At 42.2% G+C, this 15770-nt stretch overlaps 1 protein-coding gene across 1 annotated transcript in view; it reads right to left on the reverse strand.

The window, feature by feature from the left end:
* Nucleotides 1–15770, reverse strand: part of CFAP74 (cilia and flagella associated protein 74) — a 78773-nt gene that overhangs the window by 42300 nt on the left and 20703 nt on the right. The window contains exons 12-16 of the mRNA XM_033156943.1: nt 12701–12895; nt 10477–10650; nt 8836–8954; nt 6146–6212; nt 4017–4106 (exon numbers count right to left, since the gene is read on the reverse strand). Of these exons, the coding sequence (XP_033012834.1) occupies nt 4017–4106; nt 6146–6212; nt 8836–8954; nt 10477–10650; nt 12701–12895 (645 nt within the window). The remainder of the gene's footprint in view (nt 1–4016; nt 4107–6145; nt 6213–8835; nt 8955–10476; nt 10651–12700; nt 12896–15770) is intronic.

Consider the following 15770-nt stretch of genomic DNA (forward strand, 5'->3'; position numbering starts at 1 on the left):
AATAGTCCTGAGGTCCTTCTGTGGTCAGAAAGCAGCACAGAACACATTTACACTGGAATAAACATCAGACTGCTCCTATCAATTTGAGGCCTTGGGTGCAGTGATGCACTAACAGGCTTGTCTTTGGGACAGAGGTCCACTCAGCAGGCCTCACTCAGCAAAACTAGTAGGACGGCTCAGAACTTAGGCATCTGCGGAAGGAACAAGCAGCAATGCACTACATAGACTCAGCTTAATTTACTTCACAGGGTTGTTACGGAGATTAAAATGGGGTGGAGGAGAAACATGTGCATCACTTTGAGCTCCTTGGAGTAAAAGGTGGGATATAAATAAATAAATACACAGCAGAAGCTGGAGCAAAATTACCCCTTTACTGGTTTCCCACAATTTGCCTTTGAAGAATTAAAATGCTGCTAAGTTGCAATGCCTTGATAGCAAGCACATGTTGTGGAACTAATCATGTCCTTGGTTCTACAAGGAACTTGTTTAAGCATCTATGTTTAATAAGAGCGACTGTCCTTGATGGAACTGTGCGTCCGATGCCTAAAAATAATGCGTTGACGTCTTTTCGCCTTGAATAGCTGGCTTGATCAAATTCTCGAAAGGCTCCCAACAATGTATCAGCGATAAATAAATAAACAAACAAAAGGTTCATAAACTTTTATTGCAAGCTGTTGGTTAGATTTCAAGATGCTGTTGTTTTCCACTGCACAGCTAATTTTAGGAACAAATTATCTGAAGTTGTTGTCTTTGAGCATTATACTCAAGTGCATTTTTAAATGGAACCACCTACATGTGTTTTTGCAGCACTGGCACCTGTAGTCTTAAAAAGAAAAAGCACTATAGCAATACATATTATTTAAAATTTAAAACAGAGAACTTGTGTGTGCTTGGGACCACCCTGTTCTCTGCAGTTTTTCTGAGGCTTTCCTCCAGGTGGTGCTATGCAAAGCAGGTCCCTTTCAGTAATGGCACCAATTGTGTGGAATGTCAGGTTTTACAACATACTCCTTTCACTGCCAGGTCAAGAGTCGTTTTCCCTGCTCTGAAGCTTTAAAGTCAATTCTTTTCAGGCCCTTTTCAAGGGAGACGGCTTGAATGTGAGTGGAGGAAAACTCCAGTTAAATGAAGTCAAACACTGGTGAGGACTTATCATCGAGCCAACCTAGTGGCAGTGAAGGCAGAAAAGAAGGCATACTTTGCTACCTCCATTGCATCCTCACTGTGCTGTTCAGCACAGCTTTTCCAGGTAGTGCGGGTCCTTTTAAAGTCTGGCCTAAAGGAGGTGACAAAACTAACAGTAGTTTGCTGTTACTTGTTTGCTAAGCATTTTGAGGATAAAATCAATTGCATCTGCTTGGACCTTGACTCCACTGATAAAGCAGATGACGCTTGAGAGATGTCCAGAGTCTAGTCCTGTTATGTTGGATGAGTTTAAACAATAAGGCTTGAGGATGCGGACAAGGTGCTTGGATCGGTCATAGCAACCACTTGCGCTCTGGACCACTGCCCCTCTTGGTTGATAAAACTAGCAAGGAAGGGACAGCCAGATGGATGAGGGAGGTGATTATTGCCTTACTGCAAGAGTGGGTGATACCTGCCTGCTTGAAGGAGGCAGTGGTAAAAGCACTCCTCAGGAAACCCTCCCTGGATTCAGAAAATCTAAGTACCGTATTTTTCCATGTATAAGACTAGGTTTCCCCCCTAAAAAATTATGTCAAAAATTAGGGGGCGTCTTATACACGGGGTCATCTCCCCCCATTTTCTTAAATCTGAGTCCCACAAAATAGGGGGCATCTTATACACGGGGGTGTCTTTTATACCAAAAAATACGGTAATTACCAGTCAGTTGCCAGTCTCCCCTTCTTGGGCAAGGTTCTTGAGTGGTTAAGTCTGATTAGTGAGGGGTTAATGCCGTAGAGTAAGCTGTCCTGCCAGGCCTCTGTCTACCTGAGAAGCTCAGAACCTAAAGAGGTATGATCTGGTTGCTCCAAGCTTGGACAATATGGCTCTAACCAGCCTCTCTTGAGTTCCTATACCAATAATTTAAGAACTTTCGCCACTGTAACTAAGCCAGGTTTTAATGCCTGTGCAAATTTTCTGATTGCTGTATGGAAAAAGCACATGAATCTGACCTTTGAAGAGTTCATAAGTAGAACATTTTTAAAGCGTGTGGCCTTTTCTTATGCTAGTGGAAGAGGGGAATTTTGGAAGGAACTAAGAAGAGCACATTTTATAGGTCTAACAGCCTACATTTCCATGCTTTCCTATGTTTTATATTTTGTGATTTTAAATATCTGCTGGGATTTTCTTACCAAAGAGTAAAAGGTTAAGGTAAAGGTACCCCTGACTGTTAGGTCCAGTCACGGACGACTCTAGGGTTGTGGCGCTCATCTCGCTCTATAGGCTGAGGGAACCGGCGTTTGTCCGCAGACAGCTTCCAGGTCATGTGGCCAGCATGACTAACTGCTTCTGGCGAACCACAGCAGCACATGGAAACGGCGTTTACCTTCCCGCCGGAGCGGTACCTATTTATCTACTTGCACTTTACCAAAGAGTACTTGCCCCAAACCTGGATCTTGGCATCCAGGAATCTCTCCTTTTATGTTCCCCCACCCCTTGCCACCAACACTTACTTCAACAGAGGCGGTGGTGAACTGAGGCCTTCTGAGCTTTTGTCTTTTGTCCACCTCTCCTATGCTCCATGTTGGAGAACTAGAGACTCTTAAAGAGCCAAACCTATCACCCGAAAATGGGTACTTCTCTGTTACTCCATGGTCTCCCACTTGGAACTCTCTCCATACCAACAGACTGGTGTGTGTAGGAGTGCCAAGGCTCCACTCATTGTAGCTATGGAGACAACAGCTGTTCCTGCTTTGGAGTGCTGCTATGCTGACCTGATTAGAGTTGCAAGGCAGCAGCTTTCTTAAAGAAAGCTAATAAGGGGGGGGGGGGGGGGTGGAGCCAAGCATTCTGAAACACAAGCCTCAGACTTCAGGAAATCTCACCAGGAGACAGTACTGGGCTTGGCACAGTGGTGGGCACCCTCAGGATAGAGCAGCCCAAGTGTTCCAGGACCACTTCATCCCCTCCTGAAGCTGAGCAACGGTGGTGCTCTACAGCCCTGTGGTCACCAACAGCTCAGCCACAGCCAGGGCTTGGGACTGGTCTAATTCTTCTTAAGGCCAGATATATCTCCTCCCTACTTAAGTTATATGAAATCTTGAATTCTTGCACCAAGGAAACAACTTGCTCCAATAAAGTTTAACAGCAGATTGAATCTTTTTAAGACTATGCCCCCACACTACCTTTCCTGGGCTCTGCCCCCCACTTTGTGGATAACTTTAGGTTCTTACAAAATAGAAAATTATTTTCAGTAGCACCTTAGAGACCAACTGTGTTTGTTCTTGGTATGAGCTTTCGTGTGCATGCACACTTCTTCAGATACACGAAGGTTCTTAGTGGGCCAGCCCTCTGGTCGGAAGATGGGCACCCCTCCTCTGTTCCAAAGCCTCTTGTTTGTTGTGCTTCCTGCACCTCAGAACGAGTGAGGTCCTGTGAGGGGACATTCAGCTCCTCGGAGGAAGGTGCCAATGAATGGACTGGCTCTGACAGTCTTCACTCTGGCTCCGCCTACTGTTGGCTGTCTTCTGCCCTAACAGTACCAGTAGCTACCAACTTTTGCTGCAACTGGATAATGAATTTAAGGTACTTGGAACACTTGTAAAATGCTAGACAAAATGTTAAGTGTTGCTTTTATTATTTCAGCATTTTATAACTCGGCACAACAGGCAAGTCACAAGTGACTTGGGTTGCAGTTCCACAGAAAAGTCACCAAAACATATGCAGAAATTGGGTTTACTTCAGAATAAATGGTGTGTGGATTTGCTGGATTAAAAAGGAAAGAGAATGCAACCAGTTTCCCTCCCTCTACTTGCTAATATATTTACTTTCATTCCTATTTCCTGAAACAGGGCTGTCTCATCCAAAGATTCAAGGATAGGTATTGGACTCACCACACACTTCTTGGTTGAACACTTGAGTGGGATTGAGAAGGAGCCGATCTGAGATAAAAATGTGACTTCTCCTTCAAGATTTTGGTTTATCTAAAAAGGAAACAAAAAATGCTCTTCAGAATCTAGTTATACCTGTCAGTAAATTAAGCATTGCTTTAGACTATTTAAGGGGTTAATAAAAAGTGTGCAACATTTTGCAGGATAACAGCAAGTATTACAGTCTTTCCATATATAGCCCTAGCTCTGGAATTAAGGCAGATTTATCCAGCACTATTACTGTGATTTTTTTTAAAAAAAAAATCAGTCCTATTTGCATAAGCTTTTAACCATAATTAGTATCAACTGTCCACAAGCACTTCTTATTGGCAACTGTGCTACTGTTTACTTACACACTGTTTAATTGGGCTGTAGTTTCTTTTTTGTTTTTTTTAATAGCTATTACTTCATACTGGTTTTTTTAAAAAATATTTTTATTAAAGATTTTCTTGATTTACATATCTATTATGCAAGTCAACTTGAAAGCTGAATTAGAGGGTATACAACCATGGTGAAGAACTTCAGGCCTGGAGGCAGAATGTGGTCCTTCAAGCCTCCCTAACTGGCCCTCAAAAGTCTCACCTAGCCACACACCCTTTCCCTAAGCAACACCCTCTCTCTGGCCCTGCTTCATGCCCCCTAGTGTTTATGCCTGGCTGGTACGTGTCTTTGCTCCTTTCTTGGTTTTAATTAAAAACATTGGTCACATTTAAACTTTTATCACCCCACAGTAGCCCTGAGTAAATCCTTGCTGTTTGCATTGCACCAATGGAAACTTTTCCCGCCAACGGAAGTTTTTCTTCTAAAGCAAATTGCAGGCATGCCACCCCTGTCCCACCCAGGTTGGAACATCTGCATAAAACAAAAGGGTTAAAGCCCCCTAACTTCTATGTGAGGGTACTAATCCCTAACAAGACTCCTACATCTGCTAAATTGTGTAGTATTGTGGGTACATCCAATAGGTGTGCATGGGAAAGTAGGGCATGTAACATTGTGAATGGACACTGCCACTGCTGGTTGGCTATGGCTGAAAGTCTAGCCGCCCCTGCCTTAGGTGTCTATTAAAGCGAACAGGAGTGAAGCATTTGCTCTTGTAGACTGTCACCAGCCAGAAAGCATTTCAGCAAGTCCATGGTCCCTCTTTAGATGCATTTATGGGAGGGACTGCAGCTCAGTGGTACAAGAGCTGCTTTGCATGCAGTAAGTTCCAGGTTCAGTCTTTTGCCCCCCTATTTTTAAAAATATCACTTTTTATTTGCAAATAAAACAGGAGAAAAAGAAGAAATAATTTTAAAAATAAACCCCATTGCCAGCTGACATTAGTAACAATATTCCATCAATCCTGATTTAAATGTATGAATATAGGTTGCCCATAAAAGTATCTGAACGAAACAGATGAACCACACAATCAAATGTAGAATGGTCTGTAAAATCTTCAAATCACTGGTGGGTGTTTCTCCTTCCAACCTTACAGGACTCTCAGAACTCACTTCTGTTGTCCATCTATTAGTCCCCACTCCACAAAAATATCATTTAAGAGCTTGTGAACATTCACAAATGTCAAGGATTTATCCAATACAACATTGAAGTCAGCAGTAATTTCTGATCAGAAAGAAAACTCTGCAGCAATTTCAGTGCTCCATCAGCAACACCTGTCTGAACTGTCTGAATTCCTTCCTATGGAGGTGCTGTGGAGTCCAGTATGCCCCAAACATAAACTTTTGTTGCCTCAATCTCCATTTTAAATCTAAAGAAATGCTGCACACCAATGATAAAGCAACATTCCATTGACTGACCTTGCAGTACCTGGAATCCTGAAGGGCTACAGTCATTCAGAGTGGCCAACACTGGGGCAGAAAAATATTCTGCCCGGGGGGGGGGGCAGCTTTCTACACTCCTAATTTTTCCTCAGTTCAACAAGGAAGCATTTCAAAACATCAGCTCTCTATGACTGGTACAGTTATAAAACAGAATGATGGAATTTCACGGTTTGCAAAAAGCACATCAACCTTGTGTGACTCTTCACTTAATCCTTTTGCTATCATGAAATTTGCAAATGCCATTTAATCAGGATGATTGTATGGCACGCCTACCATAGGTTTAAAGGTCACCCCTACTTCGCAAGACATTCCAGCAGACATTGGGCCCGGAGGATCAAAGCTACAGTGGAAAATGAAAGACAGAATTAGATGACCATTTGAATGACTTATTTGTGTTGTTCTTGTAACAGCAGCAAGCAAAAGATGTGACTAAAATCATTTTAATCAATCAAGGTTTTTTTTGAAATGAATCAGCTGTCATTTTCCAAATTAACTGACAGGTCTTTAAAATTCGCATATATTTTGAAAATTACTGAAACTTTAATACAGAGGCCTTTTCGAGACCTACGTTAGTACATTTGCTCTTTGAGAGATTATTATTCAGTGTTAAAAGGCAACAATAGATTTAATGGTTTCTTTTACAATCCTTATTAAAATAGAAGAGAAATACTCTTATTTTTAAGAGTTAGGAATAGGTGAATCTGTCCATTTCAGTTTCTCATTTTTCCAATCTCAAATTCAGTTCCCCATATTTCAACACCTGTTTGCATTTTTAAAAAATATTCTCATTAAAATTATCAGTAAATTTCTCCTAATAAAAACATTTTTTCAAAACTACTTTTCCTAATAGAATGTATTTTGCATGCTATTTTCCCTAATATATACATTTTATGCACACTTTACCCTGGTATGTGCCTTTCTACACACATCACTGGGCTGAATAACTGCTCTGCAATTTTCAAAAGACGTACGGGTTTTACTTCACATCATGGGTGGTTGTTCTCAATAAAATCCTGGCTACATTCAGATATATTTCTTATCAGTATCAATCTCATTTGGATACCTATCTGGCCATCTGGAAGTCTTATATTAATCTATATGCTTAATTTAAGATTCATGAACTGATCACTGTTATTCATGATGTAAACTGATGGTGGTCTATTATTAGTAGTATTCTTGGTAGTATTTTTATGTATCATTATTATTATGTTTTTCCCCCTTCTCTCTTTCTTCTTTATTTCATCTTTTTCTTTTTCTTGTTAAATTTACAAAAAAACCCCACCAAAAGTGGTAAGCCAAGTACAAACCATGGCTACAAATTATGATTTCTTTGGAACAAAACAAACCATAATCCCTGATTCAAGCATAACGCTAAACCAGGGTTCTTTTTTTCTTTTTCCTGGGGGTTTTTGAGGCGGGGACACAAAGTGGGCAAAACTGGCCTATACACCATTAACTATGGATCACATGCAGTGATGGTATGCAACATACATTGGACTCTTGAAAGTATTCTATACATTTCAAGTATTTATCATTATTATTGCCCTGAATTTTATATTTGATAATTGACACACCAGTGTAACAGTGCTGCGCACCTTTAGCATAAGAGAGAGCTCTGTCACATGACACACAACCACTGTAACTATTTTTAAGCATGAGAAGGTAGAGTTTCCTGCCTCCAGGACAGCCAGGGTGGGTGGGGGGATAATCCAGCCTGGCAAGCCAATCCCTGATTGGGACTCTTAAAAGGATGACATGAAAGTAAGATGTCAAGTTGCCATTTGATTTACAGCATAATTTCTGAACACTTGGCTAAAACCGGTCACTGTAATAAGCTGCTAATTTACAGCTTTCAACTTGAGATGAGAGTATTAGAGAGCCCGAGTTCAATCCACACAGATCTTTTCTTTCCAAGAGCCACCCCTAGCAGCAAATCTGCTGCAGCATGTAATCTTTGTCGAGAAGAGGATGTAGAGTCGAAAATGCTAGCCATGTGCTTGCTTAATATGTGCCGACACAGGAATAAAGTTGTGCTTTCACCATATGAATTTGCTAATCAACATTATGTTCTTAAGTTTCAGGTACCAAAGGAAATAAATCAAGCTTCATGAATGGTACCCTGTAAAACAGGGATTGGCAACATGCACCCCATGGAGTTGGACTGCAACGCCCATCATTGGTCCCACTGGCTCAAACTGATGGTAGTTACAATCCAATCACTTCTGGAGGGTTGCAGATTCCGTATCCTAAACATGTTTGTTCAGAAGTGAATTCTGGACTTCTTCCATAGAACAATACAGGGGGGGCCTGTGGCTCTCCAGGTGTGGCTGGACTCCAACTGCCACCATCACTAGCCATTGGCCATGCCTGCTGGGACTGCTGGGACTTGCAGTTCAGCAACATCTAGGGACTGAAGGTTCCTCACATACAATGACCAGGGACTTGTGGCTCTATAGGTGTTGCTGGACTCCAGCTCCCAGCATATCTGGCCATTGGACATGCTACTAAGGCTGATGGGAGTTGGGTCCAACAACATCTTGGGGAGGAAGGGCCAAAGCTTCTTCCATCTCTGTCACAGGAGATGACAAGGGGAAGCTAGGACCCAGGGAACCTTGGCTAGGACCCAGGGAACCCATAGACTGCAAGAACCATTGACCCACCATATGGTGTTGGCTTACCACTCTTGAATCCCATTAGCCTTGACTATTGGCCATGCTGATGAGAGATGTAGTTTAGCAACACTTGAAGGGCCAAAGGTTCCCTACTTCTGCAGTAGTGGAAAATCTTGTTTCTTTACTACCATGGTCATTTGGTGCATTGCTGGCATTCAGAAAAGTTAGCAGTGGCTGAAGCATCCAACTGGGGAGCTGTAAGGTCTAACAAGTGCCACTGCTCACTTTTTTTTCCACCTCCCCTGCACCCCCAGTCTCAGAAGAAGCAAAAATCCAACCAAATGTACTTACTGAACTGTGAAAAAATCCTTGAGATGTTCACTGACTCCCACCAGCTTGCAGTAGTTAATGCTATAGAAAGCATTGATCAAAATCATCTTCTTTTTATAAGTTTTACCAATGTCAAAGTCCTGGAAAGAATTAAAGCATGTGGTATTCTAACACACTAAGAGATTTTGTGGTGGATAGAAATGTCATTGACTATGATTGGCTGAGCTGCCCTCATATCACATAAGAGTCAGGGCAATCAAAAGGCTTTCTTGTTGCCATTGGCTGAGTTCTATTGAACTTACTTCTGAGTAGGCATGTATAGGATTGCATTGTTAATTATAAATTGTTCTTTTGATTCCAACAGGGATTAATTTGGCAGTGTACTTTTATTTTTAAAAACAATTGTAATACAAAAGCTAACTAACGGGAGGTAGCATGCACCATCTTAGAAGAAGCATTCCCCTTCTTTCACATACAAGGAAACACCCCTTCTAAGACTGCCTACCAATGGTGGCTAACCTGGGGCCCTCCAGGTGCTGTTGGACTCTAACTGCCATCAGCTCTAGCTAGCATAGCCAATGGTCAAGGATTATAGAAGCGGTGGTTCAACAATACCTAGAAGGCCACAGGTTCACCATCCTTGTGTTACAGTGCAAACCTGTGAATATTTATTTAAATAAAGTCCCATAGTAATCAATGGTGCTTAATCCCAGGTATGGAATTGTAGCCATAATTCATAGTTCCATCAAACAGGGTCATTCTGCAATTGATTAATCCATGAAATACATCAATTACAAGCAACCTGATTGGCTAGAAAAGATCAATTGGGCTCAAGATCTATTTAAAATTTATTTTTAAATACATGAACAGCCATAGGTCAGGGTGGAGGAACCTATGACTTTCCAGGTGTTGTTGGATTGCAATTCACACCAGCATGGCCAATACGCAGGGATCATGGGACATGTAGTCTAGCAACATCTGGAGAGGCATATGCTCCCTATCTCTGGCATGAACCTAAAAAAGAATGCACACTGTGTTTCAATCTGTTGTAAGTGTCTTAAATATCTTTGAGTCAATCTGTTGAATACCTTTTGAAATATCAGAGCCTTATGTTTCCCCTTTCTTTAAGTACGATGCTTTGTATATATATAAAAAGACATTGTTCCACACAAATAAAGAAATATGCATGCAGCATGGAAAGCTATGTTTATGTGATACTGATTAATCAACTAAGATTTCTTAGATGAATAGATGAAGAATTGGAGAGTAAGTCCAGTCCAGTTGTTGCAGTGCTGGACTAAATCACCCACTCAACCCATGATGCCCATTGTTTGACCATGGGTCAGTGTCTCACTGTCTCTCTCCCTGCCTTCAGTCTAACCTACCTCAAAGGGTTGTTGCAGGGATAAAATGGACTGTGTACACTGCTCTGAAATCAATGGAGGAAGGGTGGGATGGAAACATAATCATAATCATTTTATGAAACTTGAACTTTGCCAGAGTAGGAAATCCTGTTTTATGCATATTGTAACAGTATGAATTAAAGCCACCAGAAGTCAATGAACCATTTCTATTCTTTCTAGAGCTGTAAACTCAAAGTTGTTTATATTCAAAAAACAGGCCTTGATCTATCCCCCACCCCCATGGAAACCCCATACTAACCTTAAAGTGTATGAGACTTGGCTTGCTATAGAAAGGACACCCCTTAAATTCAAGTCCACAGACTTTATGTTTGCGAATAATTCCACTGTGCAGCTTCTCCAAGTTTTGAGAAAATATTTCCTTTTCCAGTTTAGATGCACCAACAGGTTTGGAGTCTAAACCGACATCTGGCACCTGAACAGTGTGAAACCATAGCGGGGAGGAGGAGATATATGATTAGGTTATTTCAAAGATGGGGAATATCCCCCCCTTTCCCCCCTTTTTGCTAAGGCTATTCATTATTTGCAGTGCTTTAGTTAACAGTTGCGGAGAGGCCCACATCACTGGGAAGAGAAGGTTAAACTCATTCTCTAAAGTTGCTAATTGTCCCATTGGGTAAAACATACAGGAGCCCACCTTCTCACCCACTCCAGCTTCAAATACCATGATTGTAAACTGAGAAAATGATGTGGAAAGTATTAGGAATTCAAATTGTGAGAAGAATTTCTGTCATTTTTTTTTTAATTAAATGTGACAAATCTTCCTGGCTGATCTTCTGTATCACATAATGGCCTTGTTTGCACACCAGAGTACAGCATAGAAACAAAACTACAATCCCTGTTTCAGACATACCACTAGGGGCAGAATTCAACAGTGTACCCTCCTGATTGATCCATCAATGAAACCATGAAGGGGAACAATTCCCCTCCTCCCCTGTAGCCTTTTTGGGGTTACTACAACCCCTCCAGCATGGAGGGGGGTACGGGGGGATCCCTGTTGCACAAGCAAAGGCTCTTGCATGAGCTTCTGCTGATAGTACTCATTAGCTGAATCCCGTCCTAAGCCAGGCATTGTGATATGTTCCACCCATACACTACTGAGGAGACAGATTTTTTAAAGGCCCTATCATTGTAAACCACTATAACTATGGTTTGCCACAATGTGCAAGCTGGGCCAGAGTTTGGCCCACAGTTATCTCCCAAAAGCCACTGGAGAACAGAACACAAAGGTTCTTGGCAACAGAGTGAAACAGAGGTTTCCACTTTGTGAATGTACATTATTCATTTGTCTTCCAAGCCTTTAACACTGCTGCAGTGCTCTAAAGAGTCGCTCTGTTGTTTCAAGCGCAGGGTGAAAAAGGGATTTCTTTTTTTCCACATGAAATCATCTCCATCACCAACTCAACAGAATGTCATGTTCAGTTGCAACAGTCAAACAAGCCAGCAAACATGAAGTGATATGTGTCTTCACAAATCTCTGAGGCAAGACTAAGCCAGATATCTCCCCCCCAACCCAGTTAGGAGAAGAAACGCTTTTGAAAATAGTCCCAGACTCCAGCTCCTTTAAAACAGAGCAGCCTAACAAGAGTTTCGGCAAACCAAACACTTCTCCAAGCAGAATTGAGGCGAAGGGGAGCCAGTTTGAAAATGGCAGGAGAGAAGCATCAGTCCCAGAATATTAGGAAGCTGAAAACCATTTATATACTGGTCCTTTGGGAATGCCAGCTTCACAGAGATGTAAGGAGACACAATTTCTGTCCTGCTCCATTCAATTAAACTATGGTTTAATGCAACATGCAAACTAGGGTCATATCCACACCATACGCTTAAAAAAAGCTATCTAATCTCTACTTCCTGAAGCAATAAGCAAACTGAAACACAATTATCCTTTAGATTCACAGTTCTCTGAATTTTGCAATGCAGTTCTCCAGCAAAGTAATAAGCAGAAAAATGCTTATACTGGGATAAATTGTGCATACAAAAGTATACATTAGTACAAATAACATACAAAACTGTTTTGCAAAAGTCAGTACATTAGGCAAAATTAAGGTGTGGGTTATAGCCAATGCCAGTCCTACTCAGAGTAGACCTATTAAAGTTAATAGACAACTGATTAAAGTTTGCTAATTTCAATGGGTTTACTCTGAGTAGAACTTAGGGAAATGCACACAAAAATGCTGATAAATTCTTATGAAAACTTTAAAAAATGCAAACTGATATGGAAATGTGGAGAACTGAAAGTCAAAATATGAAACTGAGAGAAACCAAAATTGAGAAATTCTCCCATCTCTAACAGTGGGTGGGGTCTCTCACAATAACAGGGTAAGACTCTTCAAGGACTGATGTGGCACCTGCCCGTGTGACAAAGCAGTAGCCTATCTTAGCAAAACCTCTTCTGCTGAAGGAGATCTAGTGTGGTCCTACCAAATGAAAATCAACAAAAAAGTAAGTAAAGCATGATGAACCTGGGGTATGCTGCACTCTTGGTTCCAAATTCCTGTAAACTCTGGCTTTGCTAGAGTCTCATCCCCAGTGTTCCCATCTTCTTCTTCCTCCTCCTCCTCTCGGTATTTGCTTTCTGCAATCATCTCTTGAGATGTTCCCATAAGGAGGTTTCTGTCATCAAGTGAGGCACAGGGTGAAGGAGAACGCCAATGTTTCTATTGCAAGACAAAAACACCAGTGACTGACTGGCTACCCTGGTGAAACAGAGTAACCACCTTGAAACTTTTACTGATTTTACATAGGGGGGAAATGCTGGAGATTTACCGTATTTTTTGCACCATAAGATGCACCCGACCATAAGGCACACTTATTTTTTAGAGGAGGAAAAAAATTATAGCATATGCAGGTGATGCTGTGAGCAACTCCGGAGCAAGAGGAGGAGCCACGCACAGCGTCAAGCAAGTGGAGCTCCCCTCCTCCCCAGCTGGCTTTAAAGCAAGCGGGGGGGGGGGAGCTGCCTTAACGTTGTGCTCTCTCCCCACTTACTTTAAAGCCAGCCAGGGTGAAGGGATGGACCGGAGCTTTTGGGCTGCTCGTTCCTGCCCAGCCCCTTTGCCGCTGGAGGCAGCTGCGGATAAGGAATGGGCAGTCCAGTGCCTTTGCTCCATATGATGCACAGACATTTCCCCTTACTTTTTAGGAGGGAAAAAGTGTGTCTTATGAAGCGAAAAATATGTTATTTCATTTTTTACATTGACAAATGATCTAGAAGTCTTGGCAATATTGCAAAATAGCATATCATGCATTTCTAAGCAAGAGCAGCCCAAACTAGTCCAGGAGTCTGGCTTTCCACAGTGACCAATTAGAAGCTTCCAGGAAACTCAGACTATGGGCACTAAGGCAATAGCACCCCTGCATCAAATTGCATTTGGTGAAATAATATCACCAAACCAGGAAGTTCTACTTAGCTATTAATGCCAATAGCCATACACCTTTTATTAACTTGTCTAATTTGACTATGGTTGCCATGCATCCAGAATTTCTTGGACATAGCCAGAATAATGCAGCCGGAACCAGTGTCCAAGAGGAAATCGCTGAAATGTCCAGGAAAATCCAGACGTATTGCAACCAATGCCGGTAGTCTTGCTTTTGGCGTATTTTATTAAAAATGGTTCAAAAACTTCATTTTTAAAAATAGATTTTGCAAATAAAGCTCAACCAACAACTTTGGGCTGGGAGAGATTCTGCTTGAAATCCTGGAGTGCTGCTTCCAGTCAGTGTAGACAATACTGAGCTAGGTGGACCAATGTTAACATCACATGTACTTAGGCTAGATTATGCATCCCCTAGGGTTTGTTTTTCTTTTAGAAATAGTGAGTGGTGGGAGGGATCTTGGATCAGGATTGTGGTGTATAAGGAGGAGGGTGATCCTTCCCCCTCCTCCTATCATTTATCTCCAAAGGTGTCATTGAAACAAATAGAAATTTAAGGGGCAAACAGTAGTTCTGAAGAGTTTATTTTTAGGGTGGAAACAGTGGAGGTCACAGTCCCAATGTATAGAATCATAGAGTTGGAAGAGACCACAAGGGCCATCCAGTCCAACCCCCTGCCAAGCAGGAAACGCTATCAAAGCATTTCTGACAGATGGCTGTCAAGCCTCTGCTTAAAGATCTCCAAAGAAGGAGACTCCACCACACTCCTTGGCAGCAAATTCCACTGTCGAACAGCTCTTACTGTCAGGAAGTTCTTCCTAATGTTTAGGTGGAATCTTCTTTCTTGCAGTTTGAATCCATTGCTCCGTGTCCGCTTCTCTGGAGCAGCAGAAAACAACCTTTCTCCCTCCTCTATATGACATCCTTTTATATATTTGAACATGGCTATCATGTCACCCCTTAACCTTCTCTTCTCCAGGCTAAACATACCCAGCTCCCTAAGCCGTTCCTCATAAGGCATCATTTCCAGGCCTTTGACCATTTTGGTTGCGCTCCTCTGGGCACCTTCCAGCTTGTCAGTATCCTTCTTGAACTGTGGTGCCCAGAACTGGACACAGTATTCCAGGTGAGGTCTGACCAGAGCGGAATACAGTGGTACTATTACTTCCCTTAATCTAGATGCTATACTCCTACTGATGCAGCCCAGAATTGCATTGGCTTTTTTAGCTGCTGCATCACAATGTTGACTCATGTCAAGTTTATGGTCTACCAAGACTCCTAGATCCTTTTCACATGTACTGCTCTCAAGCCAGGTGTCACCCATCCTGTATTTGTGCCTTTCATTTTTTTGCCTAAGTGTAGTACTTTACATTTCTCCCTGTTAAAATTCATCTTGTTTGCTTTGGCCCAGTTCTCTAATCTGTTAAGGTCATTTTGAAGTGTGATCCTGTCCTCTGGGGTATTAGCCACCCCTCCCAATTTGGTGTCATCTGCAAACTTGATCAGGATGCCCTCAAGCCCATCATCCAAGTCATTGATAAAGATGTTGAATAAGACTGGGCCCAAGACTGTTCTTCCCTACCAAGTCTGTTCTTCCCTACCAAGACGTAGCTACTGTTACTAGAATTAAAACAGATTCTGCATTCTTTATAATCTGGATCTAAACTAGTGGCCATCAGCAACACACCTTACGTCAGTGAATTCCTAAATGGATTCTTATTTATTAATTATTAACTTTCTATAGAGCCCTTCCTCCCAAAGGAGCCAAAGGTGGTGTGCTGGTCCCAAGGGTGATGCAAGAGCTGAGGTCAAAGTCCAGTCCAAAGCAGGGAGTCAACGAGGGGTCAGTCCGACGAGGTCGAGGCAGGGTGCAGGACAGGAATCCAGGCCATCACAGGTGGCAATAACACTGAACCACTGAACCAGGAGCCCTACAGGTCTGGTACTATTTACCTACCCCTATCCCAACAAAGGAAGGAACTCCAGGCATTTCAAGCTAGGACAGCCATACCACTGATTTATCAGCCCTTAAAGACAGAGGTGGGAAACCTCAGGTCTGGTGTGGGGAATGAATGCCTCCCTCCAGGTCTGTCTGTTTGGCCCTCAAAACTCTCCACAGGCCACAGCCCTCATTGGCCCTTGTTGAGCACCTCAAATG

Source organism: Lacerta agilis, chromosome 8, assembly GCF_009819535.1.
Source record: "Lacerta agilis isolate rLacAgi1 chromosome 8, rLacAgi1.pri, whole genome shotgun sequence".
Taxonomy (NCBI): Eukaryota; Metazoa; Chordata; class Lepidosauria; order Squamata; family Lacertidae; genus Lacerta; species Lacerta agilis.